General features: G+C 46.8%; 1 protein-coding gene across 3 annotated transcripts; it reads right to left on the bottom strand.

Moving 5' to 3' along the window:
- Positions 1-4592: 4592 nt before the first annotated feature.
- Wdr13 (WD repeat domain 13) lies at positions 4593-20229 on the bottom strand. 3 transcript variants are annotated; one of them, XM_042669217.1, is made up of 10 exons: positions 20073-20229; positions 19645-19724; positions 18782-19022; positions 15545-15654; positions 15298-15428; positions 14369-14676; positions 13471-13651; positions 13243-13384; positions 7749-7867; positions 4593-7380 (listed from the first exon to the last, which is right to left on the bottom strand). In XM_042669217.1, exons 2-10 carry the CDS (start codon positions 19683-19685, stop codon positions 7196-7198), a joined length of 1458 nt encoding a protein of 485 aa, XP_042525151.1. In that variant the 5' UTR covers positions 19686-19724; positions 20073-20229; the 3' UTR covers positions 4593-7195. The 3 variants fall into 3 exon arrangements, with proteins under 3 accessions (XP_042525151.1, XP_042525152.1, XP_042525150.1); XM_042669218.1 differs by having other exon boundaries at positions 20121-20227; XM_042669216.1 differs by having other exon boundaries at positions 19645-20229.
- Positions 20230-21514: the final 1285 nt, after the last annotated feature.

Here is a 21514-nt window from a genome sequence, read left to right as displayed (position 1 = left end):
GTAGCTAGGATTACAGGTGTGAGGCATCACCGCCCAGAAGTATAGCTCTTAAACTCAACAAATATTTCTGCACTCTTGCTTAAGAACTCATAATATGGCCAGGGACCAGTGGCTCATGATTATAATCCTAGCTACTTAGGAGGCTGAGATCTGTAGATCATAGTTCAAGGCCAGCCCTGGCAGGAAAAGTCTGTGAGTTTCATCTCTAATAAGCAAATGCTGGAAGCAGAGCTATGACTAAAATGGTAGAGCACTAGCCTTGAGCTACAAAAACCTCAGGGACAGTGCCCAGGCCCTGTGTTCAAGCCCACAATGAACAAAAAAATAAAAAATACCTCACAATGGCTCCCTCCTTGTTGCCATGGGGATTGAACTAATCCTCAGCTAATCCTCAGCCTCCACACCAAGCTTTCATTTCTCTGAATATATATTCAGGCACAACAGTCACTGGGTATCAGATGTATGATAAGCAAGGCCATGGATGACCTCTGCTCTGAGCTTCTGTTATTCTCTGGGTTTAGGGGCTGATGGGAATGTCAGCTCCTTGAAGGCATTCTATTTTGTTCATTGTTATATCCTGGTACAGAGTCTGCCACATGTAGAGACTTAGTAAATATATATCAGAAGAATGAGTAAATTTAGCTGGGCACCAGTTAATCCTAGTACTGGGGGAGGCTGAGATTTGGAGAACCAAAGTTCAAGGGAAGCCTAGGCAGAACAATTTGGTAGATTGCATCTTTTTTTTTTTTTTTTTGTTCGGTCATGGGGCTTGGACGCTGTCCTTATGCTCTTCAGCTCAAGGCAAGTGCTCTACCGCTTGAGCCACAGCGCCACTTCCAGTTTTCTAGTGGTTTATTGGAGATAAGAGTCTCAGGGACTTTCCTGCCCTGGCTGGCTTTGAATCATGATCCTCAGATCTCAGCCTCCTGAGTAGCTAGGATTACAGGTGTGAGCCACCAGTGCCCGGCTTAGATTCCATCTTTTAAATAATCAGCCAATAAAAACAGTGGGTAAAGGTGTGACTGAAATGGTAGAGCACCAACCTAGTATGTGTGAGAATCTAAGCTGAAACTCTAGTATTCCCTCCAAAAAAGAATGAGGAAGACACCCTTGGCTCATGCCTATAATCCTAGCTATGCTGGAGGCTGAGGATGGAGGATTATGGTTTGAAGCCAACCTCAGCAGACAAATCCTTGAGACTCTTATCTCAAATTAACCAACAAAAAGCTGGAATTGGTAGCAAGGCTCAGGTGGTAATGTCAGCCATAGCTTACTATTTACAAGCTCTGAGTTTAAGCCCTGGTATGGGCACACAAAAAACTAGCCAGGCACCAGTGGATCACCCTTGTAATCCTAGCTACTCAGGAGGTTGAGATCTGAGGATCACAGTTTGAAGCCAGCCTGGCAGGAAAAATCCATGAGACTCATCTCCAATTGACCATCAAAAAGCCAGATGTGGAGCTGTGGCTCAAGTGATAGCCTTGAACAAAAAAAGCTCAAGGATAGTTCCCAGGACCTGAGCTCAAGCCCTAGCTCAAAAATTCCAAACTAGAACTGGAAATGTGGTAGAGCACCAGGCTTGAGCAAACAAGTCAGAGACCAGGTCCTGAGTTCAAACTTCAATACTGGCATGTATGGACAAACAGACAGACAGACAGACAGACAGACAGACAGACACACACACACACACACACACACACACACACACACACACACACACACACACACACACAGAGGAAATGGTTGGTGCTGGTGGCTCACACTGGTAATCCTAACTACTTAGGAAGCTAAGATTTGAGAATCGCAATTTGAAGCCAGCCAGGGCAGAGAAGTCTATGAAACTCTAATCTCCAATTAATCAACAAAAAGCCATAAATGGAGGTGTGGCTCAAGTCGTAGAGCCCCAGCTTTGAGCAAAAAAGCTAAGGAACAGAAGGGTGCTGGTGTCTAACACCTGTAATCCTAGCTACTCATGAGGCTGAGATCTGAGGATCACGGTTCAAAGCCTGCCCAGGCAGAAAGTTTGTGAGACTCTTTTTTTTTTTTGTTTCTTTGGGTCCGGTCATGGGGTCTGAACTCAGTGCGTGGGCGCTGTCCCTCAGCTCTTCAGCTCAAGGCTAGCACTCTACCACTTGAACCACAGCGCCACTTCTGGCTTTTTTTTCTTTTTGGTTATGTCATGCTGAGGAATCGAACCCAGGGCCTCAGGCATGCAAGGCAAGCGCTCTACCACTGAGCCAACTTCCCAGCCCGTCTGTGAGACTCTTATCTCCAATAAACCACCAGAAAACCAAAAGTGACACTGTGGTTCAAAGTGGCAGAGCACTAGCATTGAGCTGAAGAGCTTAGGGAGAGTGCCCAGGCCTAAAGTTCAAGCCTCGACCACCACCAACAACAAAAAAGAAAAACTAAGGGACATCAGCCAGGCCCTGATTTCAAGCCCCAGTACCACTGCCCCCACCAAAAAAAGAGTAAGGATTGAAAATCCCCAGAGCAAAATAATTAACAGAAGCCCATGTTGAAATTCAATGTGAGAGCACAAGACAATTGCTGGTGGACCATTACACAGAAGCTCTGGTTTGAGAGCTTTGGTTTGGTTCACTGGCTGGGGAATAATTAACAAAGGGTTCAGTTTCAGATTCAAACCAGAGGAGGCTCTTAATGACAAAGCAGTTAACACACAGGTTCTATAAGAGGCAACCAAAAAGATGCTATTGCTGGGCCTTGATGAATCAACTAAAAGTCCCCTAACTTTGTATCTTTGAACTAAGCTATTCTCTGCTGTAGGCTCTTTGTAATCACTTTGGGCTCCAGGAAAGACCAGGTTCACTGGTATCTTGTGTGGCAGGCAATGCCTTCTTTGTTGTTATTGTCTGTCATGGGGCTTGCACTCTGGACCTGGGTGCTATCCCTGAGCTCTTCAGCTCAATGCTAGTGCTCTACCACTTTGAGCCACAGTGCCACTTTCTGTTTTCTGGTGGTTTATTGGAGATAATCACGGATTTTCCTGTTAGGGGTTGCCTTTGAACTGTGATCCTCAGATCTCAGCCTCCTGAGTAGCTAGGATTATAGGTGTGAGCCACCAGCCCCTGGCTGGGCAATGCCTTCCTACCATCTTAAAAGCAAACAGCTAAAAGCTCAGGAGATCACCTGCCAATTTTCCCCAATGGAAAAGTGATAACAATTCTCCAGGACTCCTCCAAGGACAAAGACCAAGCTAATAGGCAACCAGTCTACATTTGGACCTCAGACTACTGCCCACAATTTTCCCTATTTGTCACCCCTCTGCCCCCATACCTGACTGGGATTCAAACTCAGTATCTATCACTTTTGCTCACTGGCTGGCACTCTACCACCTGAACCACTTCAACACTAATTCTTCCTATTTAACCTGAGCCAAATGTCTATATCTCTGAAGATGGCTGAATATGTACTGAAATTCTGTCTTCCTACAACTGTCTTGTAATAAATCTTTCTCTGCCCTCCACTACATCTCTCTCTCCTTTCTTTTCTTATTTTTTTTTTTTTTGCCAGTCTTGGGGTTTGAACTCAGGCACTGTTGAACTTGAACTGGGCACTGTTCCTGATGTTCTTTTGCTCAAAACTAGCACTCTACCACTTGAGCCATAGTGCCACTTTTGGCCTTTTCTGTGCATGTGGTACTGAGGAATCAAATCCAGGGCTTCATGTATGCTAGGCACTACCACTAGGCTACATTCCCAGCCCACACTAAGTCTCTTTATTTGGCATATGGGGGCAAGTGGTTGGACCTAACTTGAGACTCCTGGATTTGGGGCCTGTAGTCTAAAAAAAGTTAGTTTTATCCTGACACTGTGGCTCATGCTTATAATTCTAGCAACACAGAATGCTGAGATCTGAGATTTCAGTTCAAAGCCAGCCCAGTCCATTAAGACTCTTATCCCTGTTAGGCCCTGGTGGCTTATACCTGTAATCCTGGCTACTTGGGAGACTGAGATCTGAGGATCGCAGTTCAAAGTCAGCCCAGGCAAGAAAGTCTTATCTCCAATTAACCACCAGAAAACTGGAGGTGGCACTGTGGCTCAAGCGGTAGAGCGCTTGCCTTGAGCTGAAGAGCCAGAATTAGAACTGTGGTTCAAGTGATAGAATGCTAGCCTTAAGCACAATAGGTCAGGGACAGCACCTAGTTCAAGCTGTAGGACTGCTGTTATGTGCATGCACACACAGCCTGTTTCAACTGTTCAGAGTCAGACAAAGGGCATAGACCTGATTTTTTTTTTTTTTTTTTGCCAGTTATAGGGCCTGAACTCTGGGTCTGGGCACTGTCCCTCAGCTCTTCAGCTCAAGGCTAGTGCTCTCCACTTGAGCCATAGCGCCACTTCTGTTTTTTTTCTGCTTATGTGGTACTGAGGAATCGAACCCAGGACCTCATGTATGCAAGTTAAGCACTCTATCACTGAGCCACCTTCCCAGCCCTGGACCTGATTTTTTTGGGGGTAGACTAGAGAGGTACTCATGGTGGAACAGTCAACAGAGCTTCAGTCTGATGTCAAACTAGAGGCAATGTAATGATGGACAAGTTAACAGAGAGGTCCGAGTTTGACCAATAACACTAGTTTTAACTTTTTATTGTTTACTCAGTATTTATTTCCCCTTGAGTTGGGGGTCAGGAAAAGTATCAAGATGGATTTAAAGTAGTAGGTCAATTCTACCACCTCAGAAATTTCACAAAGAGGAACTCCCTCCCCCCAAATCATGCACAACAATATTCATGATCAACCATCCTTAATCTAGACTCAAAAAAACAACATGATGTTAAAGAAAACAATTTCCCCCCAATTCTCTTGCTACCTATAGACTTTGGTAGACAGTGAGTACCTATCTGGGGTTACAGGCTATGCAAAGAATCAACATGCAGGTCTGAACTGCTATCCACCAGAAGACCTTCTTCAAGGCTAGGCCCTGACTGGTGTCTGGGAATTTACTTACATTTCAGAAGTATTCCCCCTAATCCCCAAATGGTGAATAGCTCACTCTGTCTAAATTACTTGCATAAACAATGGGATTAATGCTGAACACTTGCTTTCCTTCCAGGAGTGTGGAATTTGGTTATATAGCTGTCACACAGCAAATGAGAGAAGTAAACACATTCTGAATGAGTCCAATAGGAAAGGACTCTTGTGAACTTGTGCCTGATCTCCCTTGCCACCCCACACCACTTGGTCCCATACATCATTTCTCTTTGCTGTACATTTCTTTTAGCTGTACTAAATCACAGCAATGAATGCAACCATATGCTGAGACTTGAGTCCTCTTAGTACATTCCTGAGCTTTCAGCTCTGTTTTGAGATGCTGGCACACATCTGAACAATCCAGCTCACTGATAGACTTAGGTCATCAGCAATTTACCTTATCATGGGATAAATCCCATGGGCAGTTCCAGTTAGAAATGCTTTGTGCAAGTAACCACACTATCAAATAATAGACTGACAAATGTGAGATCAGTTTCCTTCCTCAAAGGGAATAACACCAGCAGGTATTAGTTCCATAGCTCAGAAAATTTGGGCTACCAGGTTGGAATGTCTAACTGTTCACTGACCCTGAGGTCCTAAGATGTCAGTCACAGTTGAAACTGATACATAAGTGACAGCATGTGGACTTGGAGAGAAGGAGCTGGAGTGAGAACTTCTTTGATATTTGCTGGTGATTCTGGCTGACAAGAGATTTGGGTAACTTAATATCCAAGTGATCTCTCCTCACTTGGAACTCCCCTCCAATAATGGACATTCCTTTGTCTCTGATCCATTCCAGGGTTAGTATTTTGGCCCTGAGTGGACATGGGAGGAGATAAGGGTGGTCTTAAGAAATTTCCTCATTGCCTCTACCCCATAGAAGAAGCCTAGTTCAATCTCAGGGCCTATGGTTGCCCCCATACTGTTGTGACACTCCAAAAACTTGACACCTCTGCTTCCTGCTTTGGGGGAATCATCCCAATACATTGACAAGTGTGGGGCTGGCTACACAGGAACTGCTGTGTTGGGAATCTAGAAGTCTTAGCCCTCCTAAGTCTTACTTAAAATGTAGCATCATGAAACACCCGGAGTAGACTTCAATATTTCCTCCTCCCCTAAGTCCTGCACTACCACCAGGCCACATCCCTCCTCCTCTTCTCAGGAAAAAAGCCAGGATCCTCAGCATGGCCCAAGAAGCCCTACAACACCTGGCCTGTCTCATCTGATAATTATCACATTATAAGACAGCCATGCTCTGGCTTATACAAGGATCCTTCTAACACATTCTGTCTTCGATGCCTCTGTACTAGCTTTTCTCTCTGTTGAAGGTTCTTCTCCCTGTCATACTATAGCTTCCCTCTCATTTCACTCAAGCTCTTATCTCAATGCCACTCTGTCAGGAATGTCTTCCCTTGATGACACCACCAGAACAGCCCAGCCCCGCTCCTGTAACTCACCTCCCTTCCTTGCTTCATCTTCAGCTAGCCTACTGTTATGATTAGACTTGATTTATGACAGGGTTACATCTCAATAAACCTATCTGAAGTTAAAAATACCCTAAAAATTAATTTAGTACAGTTGAGCTACCAAATACCCGAGCATGGCGTGGCATATTTTAAACATGCCCAAGAACACCTAACATTAGTATTCAGCTGGACAGTCATCTAGCACAAAGTCTATTTTATAAACAAGTGTTGACTAGTTTATGTTGTTTCTTGAATACTACACTGAAAGTGAAAAACAAAACAGACTAGCTACATGGATACACTTTTGCACCATTAGAAAGTCAAAAAATCAGAAAGTTGAAAAATTGTAAGTTGAATCATCATAAGTTGGGGACTTTTCTATTGTGTGGGGTGCCAGCCCACAAGGGTAAGGATTTCTGTCAGTTTAGTCACAGCTATGTCCCCAGCTTCCTAAAATGGTTCGGTGCTCAGTGTGTCTGCTGAATGCATGACTGTGTGAAACACTGTGACATAGGGAGTACCCAGCAAGTGCTTGTTGAATGAACACATCACTGCAAGAATGAGTATGGGGCCTCCATTTGTCTATGGGTCCCAGAGCTCCCTTGTGGCCGTTCCCTGGCAGATCTGGGAACTGGCCCTCACAGCACAGCTTTATTTACAACACAAGGAGGGAGGAGAGAGGGAGGAAGAAAGAACTGAGAGTGACAGGACAGTGGGGAGGGCCGGGCTGACAAGACCCTACTTTTGCTCCCGCCTCCAAACGATGACCATGCCACTGGCGTCACTGGAGGCGAGTAGACTCTCATCACAGTTGAAGCTGACGTCAAGTACAGGTGCACTGTGGCCCTGCAGCTTGTTGACTGCAGCTTTGGCTGCCCTCTCCACGTCAAAGAAGTGCACGCACATGTCCTCACTGCCTGTCACTGTCCGGGCAAAAGGAAAAGGGCATCAGGAAGCTACTGGGATCTTGGGTGTGAACTCAGCTCAGGTGTGAGAGGTGTGAGGTCCCAGCATGCCTTGAGGTTTGAGGGGACTATCCCCAAATGGGAGGTCATTTAACTCTACATGGAGATTGTCAGATTTCTCTTGCAGGCTCTGATGTTCTCAGTGGGTTTGGGGCTTTGGGCCTAAAATGATTGTAGCTGGAAATCTCAGCACCAGGCTGTTAGGCAATGAGAAGACACAAGGCCCAGGAAGTCATGGCATCAGAATGTTGTGATATCTGAGCCATATTGGTAGTTGGTCCCTGCCTTTCCCCAGATGCCCAGGTCCCTGTCCCTCTGGGACTCACCCACACAGGCCCCCTGGCGGAAGGACATGAGGGGGCAGAAGATGCTACGCACAGGGTGCGAGCTCTGCTCAATGGGGAAACTTCTCTTTAGCTGCAGGGTTCCCTCGTTGTCCACCACCCTGAGGAGAAGGTGAAAAAGTGAGTCAGGTTCTGCTCCAGCCCCAGGAGAGTGACCAGTGATAGGCCATTCTGTTTCCTCACCTCTGCAGCTGAGTTCTTTCAAAGGTTCACAAAATCTAGTTTTCTTTCTTTTCCTTCCTTCCTTCCTTCCTTCCTTTCTTTCTTTGTTTTCTTTCTTTCTTTCTCTGGTTGTGGAGCTTGAACTCTGGGCCTGGGCGCTGTCCCTCAGCTCTTCAGCTCAAGGCTAGCACTCTACCACTTGAGCCACAGCACCACTTCTGGTTTTCTGGTGGTTTATTGGAGATAAGAGTTTCAAGGAACCGGGTGCCAGTGGCTCACGCCTGTAATCCTAGCTACTCAGGAGGCTGAGATCTGAGGGTTGTGGTTCAAAGCCAGTCCGGCCAGGAAAGTCCGTGAAACTTTTTTTTTTTTTTTTTGTCGGTCGTGGGGCTTGAACTCTGGGCCTAGGCGCTGTCCCTCAGCTCTTCAGCTCAAGGCAAACGCTCTACTAGTTGAGCTACAGTGCCACTTCCGGTTTTCTGGTGGTTTATTGGAGATGGGAGTCTCGCAGTCTCTCCTGCCTGGGCTGGCTTTGAACCGCAATCCTCAGATCTCAGCCTCCTGAGTAGCTAGGATTACAGGCGTGAGCCACCAGCGCCCGGCTCCGTGAAACACTTATCTCCAATAAACCACCAGAAAACCAGAAGTGGCGCTGTGGCTCAAGTGGTAGAGCGCTAGCCTTAAGCTGAAGAGCTGAGGGACAGCGTCCAGGCCCAGAGTTCAAGCCCCATAACTGACAACAACAAAAAATAAAGTTTCAAGGACTTTCCTACCTGGGCTGGCTTTGAACCATGATCCCCAGATCTCAGCCTCCTGAGTAGCTGGGATTACTGGCTGAGCCACTGGCACCTGGCTATTTTTTTTTGTTGTTGGTTGTGGGGTTTGAACTCTGGGCCTGGGTGCTGTCCCTCAGCTCTTCAGCTCAAGGCTAGCACCCTACCGCTTGAGCCATAGCACCACTTCCAGGTTTTTCCTGCTTATGTGGTGCTGAGGAATCCAACCCAGGGCCTCATGGATGTGAGGCAAGCACTCTACCACTGAGCCAACTTTGCAGCACTATTCTCTTTTTTTGTATGCTAGTATTGGGGCTTGAACTCAGGGCCTGATGCTTGTTTTTTGTTGTTGTTTTTGTTTGTTTTGCTCAAGGCTGGTGCTCTACCACTTGAACCATATCTCCACTTCTTGCTTTTTGGTAAGTTAACTGAAGATAAGAGCCTCATGGAGTTCCCTGCTCAGGCTGGCTTTAAACTGGGATCCTCAGATCTCAGCCTCTTGAGTATCTAGGATTATAAGTGTAAGCCACCATTGCCAGTAAAAGATTTTTTTTTTTTAAGTTTTAGCAAGGATTTATTTTATTTTTTTGCCAGTCCTGAGGCTTGAACTCAGGGCCTGGGCACTATCACTGAGCTTCTTTTGTACAAGGCTAGCACTCTGCCACTTGAGCCACAGTGCCACTCCCAGCTTTTTCTTTTTATATGGTATTGAGGAATTGAACCCAGGGCTTCATGCATGCTAGGCAAGCACTCTACCACTAAGGCATATTCACAGCCCAAGGATTAACAAGGCAAAGTTGGGGAAAGTGTGTGTGTGTGTGTGTGTGTGTGTGTGTGTAAACATTTTCTGCTCCTCACCCAGGAAATGGGATTAAATACTCCTACATAGAAAAATAAATAAAATGTTGAAAGGAAGGCTGAAGTGTGGCTCAATTGGCAGAATGCTGGCCTATCAAATGTAAAGCCCTTGAGTTCAAAACTCAAGTATCAACAGAAAGAAAAAGAATCCTAAAGAAAAATAAAATAGTATAATAAAAAGCATCCATGGCCAGGTGCCGGTGGCTCACGCCTGTAATCCTAGCTACTCAGGAGTCTGAGATCTGAGGCTTGTGATTCAAAGCCAGACCCAGCAGGAAAGTCTGTGAGACACTTATCTCCAACAAACCACTCAGAAAACTGGAAGTGGTGCTGTGGCTCAAGTGGTACAGCACTAGCCCTATGACTGACAAAAAAAAAAGTATAAAAAGTATCCTGTTGGGCAGTGGTTTTCGGGCTAGACTGGATGTTATGTGGGAATCTTTTCATTATGCCAATCCCAGGCCCAGCATAGAACTGAAATTGCCAGACTGGAGCAGAGCCTGGAATTGTGACTTTTTCTTTTGGTGCTGGTATTGGGGCTTAAACTCTGGGCCTGGGCACTACCTCTGGGCTTTTGTGCTCAAAGTTAGGGTTCTATAGTTTGGCTTTTTGGTAGTTAGAGATAATAGTTTCATGGACTTTCCTGCCTAGGTTGGTTTTGAACTGTGATCTTCAGATCTGAGCCTCCTGAGTCAACTAGAATTACGGGCATGAGCCACTAGCACCTGGATGTCCTTTAGCATTTTTTTTTGGTCAGTCATGGGGCTTGAACTCTGGGCCTGAGCACTGTCCCTCAGCTCTTCAGCTCAAGGCTAGCGCTCTACCACTTGAGCTATAGTTCCACTTCTAGTTTTCTGGTGGTTTATTGGAGATAAGAGTTTCAAGGACTTTCCTGCCTGGGACAGCTTTGAACCACAACCCTCAGATCTCAGCCACCTGAGTAGGATTATAGGTGTGAGCCACCGGTGCCCGGCTGTCTGTTAGCTTTTTATCTCAAGGTTGGCACTTGAGCCACAGTTCCACTTCTGGCTTTTTAGTGGTTAACTGGTGATAGGTCTTCCAGACTTTGCTGTCCCACTCCCCCAGGTAGCTTTGAATCTTGACCCTCAACCTCCTGAGTAGGTGTAAGCTACTGGTATTCTAACTCCTGACATTTAATTAATTAATTAGTTAATTAATTATTGCCAGTCTTGGGGCTTGAACTCAAGGCCTGGACTCTATCCCTGAGCCTTTATATGCTCAAAGCCAGCACTCTACCACTTGAGCCACAGCTTCATTTCCAGCTTTTTCTGAGTAGTTTATTGGAGATAAGAGTCTCAAGGCCTTTTCTACTTGGGCTGGCTTCAAGCCACGATCCTCAATTCTGTGCTTCCGGAGTAGCTAGGGTTATAGGCGTGAGCCATCAGCACCCGGCCTGACATTCTTTTGTTTTTGAGAGTCTCAGTATGAATCCCAGGCTGGCCTCAAATGCAAAATCTTCCTGCCTTCCCTCAATTCTAGGATAACACGCATGTGGGACCACATTCATCTTTGGACATGACGAGTGCTTCAGACTGCCTGACTGAGAGATGTACTTGGACCACATGAAAGATGAGTGGGAAAGCAAATTCTCCGCATAAATTGAAAGAAAAGATAACAAGGCTTGGGGTAGCTCAGTGGCAGAGTATGCTTAGCCTGTGTAAGGCTTCAGGTTCAATCCCAGCAGCATAAAAACAATCAAATAAAGCCAGGCACTGGTGGCTCATGCCTGTAATCTTAGCTACTAAGGAGGCTGAGATCTGAGGATCATGGTTCAAAACCAGCCCATGCAGGAAAGTCTGTGAGATTCTTATCTCCAATAAGCCACCAGAAAACCGGAAGTGGTGCTATGGCTCAAGTGGTAGAGTTAGTCTTGAGCTGAAGGCTGAGGGACAGCACCCAGGCCCAGAGTTCAAGCCCCACAACTAACAAAAAAATCAAATAAGGGGGCTGGAAATGTGGCTTAGTGGTAGAGTGCTTTCCTAGCATGCATGAAGCCCTGGATTCGATTCCTCAGTACCACATATACAGAAAAAGCTGGAAGTGGTGTTGTGGCCCAAGGCATAGGGCACTAGCCTTGAGTACAGAGAGGCTCAGGGACAGTGCCCAGGCTCTGAGTTCAAGCCACAGGACCAGCAAAAATAAAATCAAATAAGGCCAAGTGCCAGTGGCTCCTGTTTATAATCCTAGCTACAGGAAGCTGAGATCTAAGGATTAAGGTTCAAAGCTAGTCTTCATAGAAAAATCTGTGAGAGGGGCCTGGGAATGTGGCTTAGTGGTAGAGTACTTGCCTAGCATGCATGAAACCCTGAGTTCATTTCCTTAGTACCATATAAACAGAAAAAGCCAGAAGTGGTGCTGTGGCTCAAGTGGTAGAGTGCTAGTGTTTAGCAAAAGAAGCTCAGGGACAAGGCCCTGAGTTCAAGCCCCAGGACTGGCATAAAAAAAAGAAAAATCTGTGAGATTCTATCTCCAATTAATCAGAAAAAAAAGCTGGATTGGGGTGGAGGCACGGCTCAAGTGGTAGAATGCCAGCCAATGAGGAAAAACATCAGATTCTTGGGAGAAAATAAAACAGAACAAAAAGACAGACTGGAGGCAAGGCTTAAGTGGTAAGAGCACCAGACAAAAACAGAAAAAGATAAGCAAGAATGTTAGGCCTGAGTCTAAGCCCCAGAACAGACAAAATATAGACAGACAGACAGACAGACAGATAGACAGATGGAAAAATAAGCCTCTGTTCTAAGGGAAAAGGGCTAGTTGTATGTGTGTGTGTGTGTGTGTGTATGTGTGTGTGTGTGTGTGTGTGTGCGCGCGCGCGCGCGCGCGCATGGTATTAGGGTAAAATACAGGGTTCTGTACACAGTAGACAAATGCTCTACCATTGAGCTACCAGTCCTTGGTCCTGCTCCATTTTAGGCCTCATTTTGCCAAACTTTAAAATGGAGAAAGTGAAGCTGGGTGCCAATGGTTCATACCTATAATTGTAGCTACTTAGGAGGATGAGATATGAGATTAATGGTTCAAAGCCAGCCAGGGAAAACAAAACTTTGAGACTCTGATCTTCAATTAACTAGCAAAATGTCAGAAGTGGAGGTGTGGCTCAAGCAGTAGAGTGCCAGCTTTGAGAGGAAAAAAAGAGTGAGAGTATGAGTATGAGGCTCTAAGTTCAAGTCCCAGTACAAACACACACACACATATACACAGATAATGATAGTACCTACTTCATAGGCTAGTGTGAGGACTAAATAAGGAAATACACAAAAAGCTTTGAATGGGGTCTGGCCACACCAGTTGTGGTATAGGTGCTCCCTATTGCTGTTATTGTTACTGTTGCATACTGATATTATCATACTGTGCATCCTGTATATTATGGGCCACACACATAATCATATTGTGTTATTGTTGCTGTCATTAGTACTATTATTATTATTAACATTTTTTTCCTTTGCAGCACTGAGATAGAAGCTAGGGCCTATCCATTGCTAGGCAGGTACTTTACCACTGAGCTCCATACAGGTCCTATTATTATCATATTATAAGAAATGTGAACTTCTACCCTCAGTGAAATTATCCTGATGCAGGAGATGGGCTTTTGTTTCAGTCTGATGGAAGAGGCCAGCCCTCCCTTCCCAAGTGGTCCTCCTGATGGGTGATGGGCCCACCTGTAGAGCAGCAGTTTGCTGAGGCAAGCATTGATGAGAAGTGAGGGATCCCGGGCCTCTCGGCTGACCCAAGAGCGAGCAGAGATGCTGGTTACTGGACTGCCCTCATGTACCACCAGTCGCTTGGCCTTGGTTAGTTTCCCTGCAGAGAAAGATGAGGGTGAAGGCTGAGCCTTGGGAGGACTGGAGGAAGAACAGCCCAACAATGCCAGTATATGGCCTGCCTACCTGTGGCCATATCGAAGAGGAAGGAGAAGACACTGCCACGGTCATCACCTGCCCAGAGAAGTCGGCCAGGAGCATCAAAGGACAGAGCGAGGACACGACCTGTCAGCTTGCTGGAGCCACCTTTTACTTTCTTTCCCGTGGAGATGTTCATGACATGTATGTTGTGCTTGGCATTGCCCACCTGTGGGTTGAATGTATCCACCATCAACTGAAGCCCAACCAGTCCCTCCTCAAGTCTGACTACAGTGGGGCAGGAAAATGATATATACATATACATATATATATATATATATATATGTATGTATGTATGTATATATATGTTCCTGTTCTCTAGCTAGCCCCTCTTTCAATCTACCCAGAGGAAGGCAGCTGCTCATGGGATGATCAGGAGCTATAAAGTTGCCCCCTTGGGCTTGCTGAAAGCCATAGGGCTCTTTTAGGCCTGAAGTATCATTGCAGCTTCCCCTTGTGCTCAGACTGCTCCAGGCCATGGCAGACTTTCCATATCCTTCCCCTGCCCTCTGACCAGTCTATCCTGGAGTCTGATAACAATGGGGTTGCTGTTGACAGGTAAGATAAACTTTCAGCCTCAGCAACCTTCTCCCTATCAGCAGCCCCTGAAGGTAGAAAACAGATGGACTTGGACTGATGGAATCAGAGGGGTCCCAGGGCCAGGGCCCCATCTCAACTTGGCCCTCCCTAGAGGCTACCATAATAAGTCTATCCCAGACCAAGAATTACATTTCCCCATTCTCTGGCTTGTTTCCCTTCAAGCCTGGCCACAGGAAGGCTTCTAGGATGAGACTGGGGTGTCTTAGATCTTATCCTCTAATACCCTCAGACAGCCCTCCGGACCCAGCATGCCCGCCCTTGGTGCGCGGGCACCCTGGAGCCTGACCACAGTGAGGTTGTTGTTGACGGGCTGGAAGGTGCAGGACAGCAGTTCGGCGCCATCGGGGTCAGGGATCTCCCGGATGCAGCGGCCGTCCTCGGAGGCCCAGATGCGCATGGTGGCATCGAGAGAGGTGGACACGAGGATGTCATTGGAGAGGGACCAGGCGAAGTCGGAGACACCACGGGTGTGGCCCCGCAACACTCGGAGCACAGTAGGTGGGGCGGGCACCAGCTGGCATAGGGAGATGCTGCCATCCAGTGAGCAGCAGGCCAGGCGGTGCCGGTCATCATTGGCGAAGCGCACCCTTGGGACTGCAATGCCAAGGAGCCATTTGTGGGAAGTCAGCACACTTGTTGGGCACTTTTGGTTTATAAAAGGCTCCGATGTGTGTACAGGGGGCTGGGACCCCACTGCACAAGGAATGGTGGCCTCAGCAAAAGGGCTTTCCTTGGCTGACAAAAGCAGTGGTGACCTCAGGAGGCCCTCTGCCAAAATGCTCTCTAAATCTCAGCAGGCACTTTGCTGATTGCAAAAGTCTTCTGCAATTCGAAAAAGCTCCTACTGTCTGAGCAAGCACTTGACCATCACCAAGGTCACAACAGTTTATAAAACCTTTGACAGTGTGCAGCCCACTTGGCCCTCTGCAAGGGAGTTAGCATCAATATAGGCTTTGAGCTCTTCCAAGTGACTCACGACCCCAGGAAGCCTGCTGTGAAGGGCTCCCTTGAGTTTCTGAGGCCCTTCCCAGTGAGAAAGTCCCGAGATTTGTAGACCACTTTGCAGAGGGCTATTGAGTTTGCCAAAGGCTTTATGGGTGGTAAGTCCTCCTTCAGAGGCGTGGTGCCAAAGGCCTTGCATTCTGGAAAAGAATGCTTTGGGTGGTTGTTTGGACAAACATTTGGTGACAACCCACTACCCATGCACTGGCTCACCTGCTTCATCCACGTGCTGGTCAAAAACATGGTACATCCCTGCAAAGGCATAGTTCTCACTCAGTGATGTGTCTCCTGCCATGGCCCGACTTGCTTCTGCCACTGATGTGGGAACAACACTGCCAGGAGGCCTGGGCCCCAAAGAAAAGTTAGGAGGTAACAGGAGGTAGATACAGTTATTAAGCCTGTCGTGTCCCAGGGCCCCTCTTCTCCTCAGCCCGACTCCTTGGCTGCCTCTGATGTATACCTGTCCTCGTAGACTGCACGGTTCATCTGTGCCTGTAGCTGGTAGGAGCCACGGCTAACAGAACGGCGATGCCCTCGAGCCCCCAAGGCTCTAGGATCATCTTCAAAGTCCTGTAAACAGAGGGGATAAGGGTTAGTACATCTTAAAGATGGCCTCTGAGATGCCAGGCAGGGTGAAATCCCAGAATGTTTTAGGGCAACATGGCCCAGCCTTAGAAAAATCATGTTTTTGTTTTTGTTTTGTTTAAGAACCACTAAAGGCTGGGCACCAGAGGCTCACATTTGTAATCCTAGCCATTCAGGAGGCTGAAATATGAGAATCGCAGTTTGAAGCCAGCTAGGATAGAAAAAACTCTGAGACATTTTTCTTTTTTTGGATGGTCCTGGGGCTTGAACTCTGGGCCTGGGAACTATCTCTGAGCTCTGTTTGCTGAAGGTTAGCACTCAACCACTTGAGCCACAGTGCTACTTCTGGCTTTTTCTGTGATTAATTGGAGATAAGAGTCTCAGACTTTCCTGCCTGGGCTGGCTTTGAACCATGAGCCTCAGATCTCAGCTTCTTTTTATCTATTTATTTATTTATTTATTTAATTTTGTCGGTCATGGGGTTTGAACTCTGGGCCTGTGTACTTTCCCTGCACTCTTCAGCTCAAGGCAAGCACTCCACCACTTGAGCCACAGCACCACTTCTGGTTTTCTAGTGGTTTATTGGAAATAAGAGTCTCATGGAGTTTCCTGCCTGGGCTGCCTTTGAACCATGATCCTCAGATCTCAGCCTCCTGACTAGCTAAGATTACAGGTGTGAGCCACTGGCACCCAACAGATCTCAGCTTCTTGAGTAGCTAGAATTATGGGCATGAGCCACCAGCTCCCAGCTGACCATGAGACTTATCTCCAATTAATCACAGAAAAAGCCAGAAGTACCATTAGACTGCTAGCCATGAGCAAAAGCACCTCAGGGACAGGGCCCAGGCCCACAGTTCAAGCCCCAGGACCATAAAAAAAAAAAAGAGTCACTAAGTTCTGGAGCCTCAAAATATAACAAAAATGATTGTTTTAAAACTATATGTATTTCATTCCATTACTTGCATTGTGGCAGGACTTTTCTATCAGTGCCTGCTTCTACCTTCTCATCTTCAACACAAGTGTTCTGCACTGAGAAAGAGTACAGTGTGTGTGTGTGTGTGTGTGTGTGTGTGTGTGTGTGTCCGCTTGTGCGCGCCCGCATGTGCGCGCACATGCACGCACGCCAATCCTGGGGCTTGAACTCAGGGCCTAGGTGCTATCCCTGAGCTTTACTTACTTATTTGTTTGCCAGTCCTGAGCTTGAACTCAGGGCCTAGGCACTGTCCCTGAGCTTCTTTTGTTAAAGGCTAGCACTCTATCACTTGAGCCACAGTGCAACTTCTGGCTTTTTCTGTTTATGTGGTACTAAAGAATCAAACCCAAGCTGGGTGCTGGTGGCTCACGCCTGGTATCCTAGCTACTCAGGAGGTTGAGATCTGAGGATTGTGGTTCGAAGCCAGCCCAGGCAGGAAAGTACATGAGACTCATCTCCAATAAATCACTCAGAAAACTGGAAGTGGTGCTGTGGCTCAAATGGTAGAGCACTAGCCATGAACTGAAGAGCTGAGGGACAGTGCCCAGACCCCAAGTTCAAGTCCCATGACTGATGAAAAAGAAAAAATCAAACCCAAGCTAGGCGCTGGTACCTCATGCCTGTAATCCTAGCTACTCAAGAGGCTGAGGTTTGAGGATAAAGGTTCAAAGCCAGCTTGGGAAGGAACGTCCATGAGACTCATCTCCAATTAACCACCAGAAAACCAGAAGTGGCGCTGTGGCTCAAGTGGTAGAGTTCTTTCCTTGAGCTGAAGAGCTCAGGGACAGCACCCAGGACCAGAGTTCAAGACCCATGACTGACAAAAAAAAGAATCAAACCCAGGGCTTCATGCATGCTAGGCAAGCACTCTATCACTAAGCCACATTCCCAGCACTCAGCTTTATTTTTGCTCAAGGCTACTGCTCTACCAGTGCCCATTTTATTTCTCTAGTCCTAGTCTCCTTCATTCATGTCTCAGTTGTCACTTTCTCTGAAGGATCTTCACTCATCATTCCATCAAACATAGATTTCCAGCCAAGCACCAGCAGTTCAAACCTATAATCCTAGCTATCAAGGAGGCTGAGATCTGAGGGTCAAGGTTCAAAGCCATCCCAGGCAGGAAAGTCTAAGAGATTCTTATCTCCAATTAGCCAACAAAAGTCAAAGTGGATGTGTTATTCAAGCAGTAAGAGTGGGGGCTGGGAATGTGGCTTAGTAGTAGAGTGCTTGCCTAGCAAGCATGAAGCCCTGAGTTTGATTTCTCAATACCACATGAAGAGAAAAAGTTAGAAGTAACAAAGTGGCTCAAGTGGTAGAATGCTAGCCTTGAGTAAATGAAGCTCAATGACAATGTCCAGGACCTGAGTTCAAGCCTCAGGACTGGCAAAAAAAAAGTAGTAAGAGTGCCAGCCTTAAGTGACAAGCTAAAGAGACAGTGCATAGGCTTTAAGTTGAAGCCTCAGTATTGGTACCAAAAAACAAAACAAAACAAAAACAAAAAACTTACCTTTGGGGCTGGGAAGGTGGCTCAGTGCTAGAGTGCTTGCCTTGCATGCATGAGGCCCTGGATTTGATTCCTCAGCACCACGTAAGCAGAAAAAGTGGAAGTGGTGCTGTGGCTCAAGTGGTAGAGCACTCGCCTTGAGCTGAAGAGCTGAGGGACAGTGCCCAGGCCCAGAGTTCAGGCCCCACGACCGGACCAAAAAAAAACCCAAAAAACAAATAAACTTACCTTTTTAACCTATCCTAGTTCCTGTGTGTGTGTGTGTGTGTGTGTGTGTGTGTGTGTGTGTGTGTGTGTGTGTGTTTGTATGTGGTGCTGGGGATGGAACATAGGGCCTCATGCATGCTACGCAAGCACTTTGTCAATAAGCCACATTCTTGACACTAAATGCTAGTCTTTTCTCATCTCTCAAGTCCACTTTAGTTTTCCATCACTACACCATGGTAGTTTATCTGGTTTGCTGAATGTTTACCATTGTGTTTGTCTCATTTATTGTTCATCATGTTTATTGGCTTAGTTGCTATCTCTAGACTCTGCTGCCCCTAAGAGCCTGCAACAGTGCCTTACAAACTGCTGCAGGTGATTGACAAGTCTGTGGTAACCTAGAGAAGCAGGCAGTGTGGCCAAGAGCTCACCTCCATTCGGTCAAGGGTGGTGCGGCTGCTGCGAATGATGCTATTGCTATAGGCTCGAGCACTGCCTGGTTCGGAGAGAGGTCCGTACCGCTGACCCAACAGCTGACCCCGCAGCCTCAGGTACTGCCGACGCAATGCTGGGGGGTGCCCAGCCTTGGCATTCTCCCGCAGCAACTGGCTGCGCCGGCGGATATACTGAGTCCGAAACTGTGGAAACGTTGGTGTGCGGTAGGCGTTGTACCTGCAAGGTCAGGAGGCAGGGTGGGCAGCAGGCATAGGATAGAGGGGCTTGGTCAGTTGGGGATGGGGTGGCCAGACTGATCAAGTAGCTATAGCCACTGTGATGGGGCTGATTTACAGTAATAGTAGGCATGGTGATACAGATGAATAATGAGGACCACTGAGTCAGTCTGCAGCTCTGTTGGGGTTGGCCAAGAGACTGAGTCAGGGACATCAGTAACAGGTGGTAGAAGTCTAGCATAGTGGTAGAACACTGGTGTAGCAATGGAGGCTAGTGTATCATAATAAGAGTTAATGCAGGGTGGTGATAGGGGTCACACTGGGATAGTGATATTAAGAAGTCAGGAAAGTGGCCGGCAATAAGGGTCTTTGAAGTCAACAACCTGAGCTCCATTTCCCCTTCCAAACAGACTTTATGCATGCACACATACTTAATCACATTTCCCCAGGATGCACTTTAAAACTCTCTCTGAACTCCGCCAATCTCTCCTAGTGTTTGCAAGCTCACCTCGGGCATGCCCACGAAGCCACACAAGGCAAATTCGCCGCCTAGTCTCACTTATCGCCATTACGCATGCACCATAGTAAGTTCCGCTCCCAAGGGCTCAGACCCCACACCTCACCTCGCGTCCACTGCTAAGACTTGCTGCCACACAGCGGCCATTCCCCGGCCTCCTCCTCTGGCGTGTCCGCCTGCGGGAGCCTGCAGGACAAGGGCTTGGAATGTCAGCGTCCCAAGAGAAGGCATCTAGTTCCAACCCTTCTGCCAGGTGACTGTTGCTATTGACACTGAGTCCTTCCAGACTCGGGATGTCGCGAAATCCCCATAAGACTGTCACCATGGTCATCACCCCAGCTCTGTCCTTCCCGGGCAGCGCCCCAGTGACTCACAGCAGCTATTCAGACTTGACCCCGCCCCTTCCCAGTCGCTATGGCAACGCCCGTCCCCCGCCCAGCAAGTCTTGCTTGACATTTCCCACCCATCTTGCTACAGCCGCCCTCCACCTTCCCTTCTTGGGTCCAAGAGCTTAGTCTAGGACCAGAGGACCACCTCTGGGGCTGCCTCCGGCTCTCGAGGCCCCCAGGGCGGCCCTGAGACCAGTGTCACCCGTTCCTTCTGTCTCTCTTCTCCTTTTCTCAGGCTTCAGGTAAGATGGCTGCCTGCTACCAAAAAGAGCTGCCGAGCCCAGAACAAATCGATAGGAACCTTTCCCTGGGCGTGGGAGTCTCGCAGGCGCACTAAGGGACAGTAGCTTCCGGCACAAGGATTGAGGCTCCACCCCTTGAGTTCTACCCACTCCCTGATGGCACTTTTTGTATGTCTATACAGGGATAAGGTACTGAGATCATAGGGACTGGAGTGAGTCTGCAAAATCATCCACTAGAAATCAGAAATGAGACTTGTAATCATTCACTAGAATTCAGAAATCCGACTTTCTTGTGAAAGAGTGGTTTATTTCCCTTCTTAGCTGCATAAAATTGGCTCAGCAAAACTTGAATACGATAATAAAATATAATCACCACGCAGAGATCTTTACAAAGCTGTTCTTAGAGTGATGGATGGGGCCTCTGGATACCACTATGAGAAAAACTAGCCTGTGTTTGCCTGGAAGGGGAGGGGAGAGGAGCAGATGTCAGTGGATTGGGAGTGCTTGGACTTGGATGTCCCCAGACAGCATGAGGCTTAATTAAGTCTCTAAGGGCAGAAGATAAAATTAGGCAAAACCAACTTTGAGGTTTGGACTTAAGGAAGTTTTTGAATCTTATTTTTTAAGACATGGAAGCTGCATCTCATAGCCTAAACTGATCCTCTTGCCTCCCAACTGCCTTCAAACTGTTCATCTTAAAGTCATGTAGATAAACATAGATTACTAGGTTGAAATTAAATGTGTAATATTTAACGATTTGTATTTTAATACCAATTGAGAAATGTGAAAAATTATTCTTATAAATTGTCACCAATTTATTGTTTCATAACAAATTCATTTAATTAAACAATGTTTTTTTGCTTTCTTAAATGAGATTCAAAAACATATTAACCTTTTTCTGTATTCTAACAATAATATGTCACTGTGGCCACATGTCAGTGGCTCATGCCTGTAATCCTAGCTACTCAGGAGGCTGAGATCTGAGGACCTCTGTTCTAACCCAGCTGGGATTCTTATTTCCAATTAACCACCAAAAATCCCAAAAGTGGAGATATGGGTCAAGTGGTAGAATGTTAGTCGTGAGCAAAAAAAGCTAAGGGACAAGAACTAGCATAGAAAAAAAATCTAGGGGCTGAGAATGTGGCTTAGTGGTAGAGTACTTGCTTAGAAAGCATGAAGCCCTTGGTTCAATTCCTCAATACCACATAAACAGAAAAGGCTGGAAGTGGCACTGTGGCTCAAGTGGTAGAGCACTAGCCTTGAGCAAAAGAAGCTCAAGGACAGAAGCCACAGGAATGGCAATCATCATCATCATCATCATCATCATAATCATCATCATCATCAT

The sequence above is a fragment of the Dipodomys spectabilis genome, unplaced genomic scaffold, assembly GCF_019054845.1.
Source record: "Dipodomys spectabilis isolate Male_0828 unplaced genomic scaffold, ASM1905484v1 ptg000492l, whole genome shotgun sequence".
NCBI lineage: Eukaryota > Metazoa > Chordata > Mammalia > Rodentia > Heteromyidae > Dipodomys > Dipodomys spectabilis.
Note: the sequence above shows the minus strand (reverse complement) of the source record. Positions and strands in the feature narration are given on the sequence as shown.

Bases quoted from the DNA above. Each gene is read 5' to 3' on its own strand.
- Wdr13 (XM_042669216.1), bottom strand. From the start codon at position 19,769: ATGCCTTCTCTTGGGACGCTGACATTCCAAGCCCTTGTCCTGCAGGCT. The intron at 15,655-18,781 runs GTGAGCTCTTGG...CTCTGTTTACAG, and splicing joins CCACCCTTGACCGAATGGAG to GACTTTGAAGATGATCCTAG. The intron at 14,677-15,297 runs GTGAGCCAGTGC...TTGGCATTGCAG, and splicing joins CCAGCACGTGGATGAAGCAG to TCCCAAGGGTGCGCTTCGCC.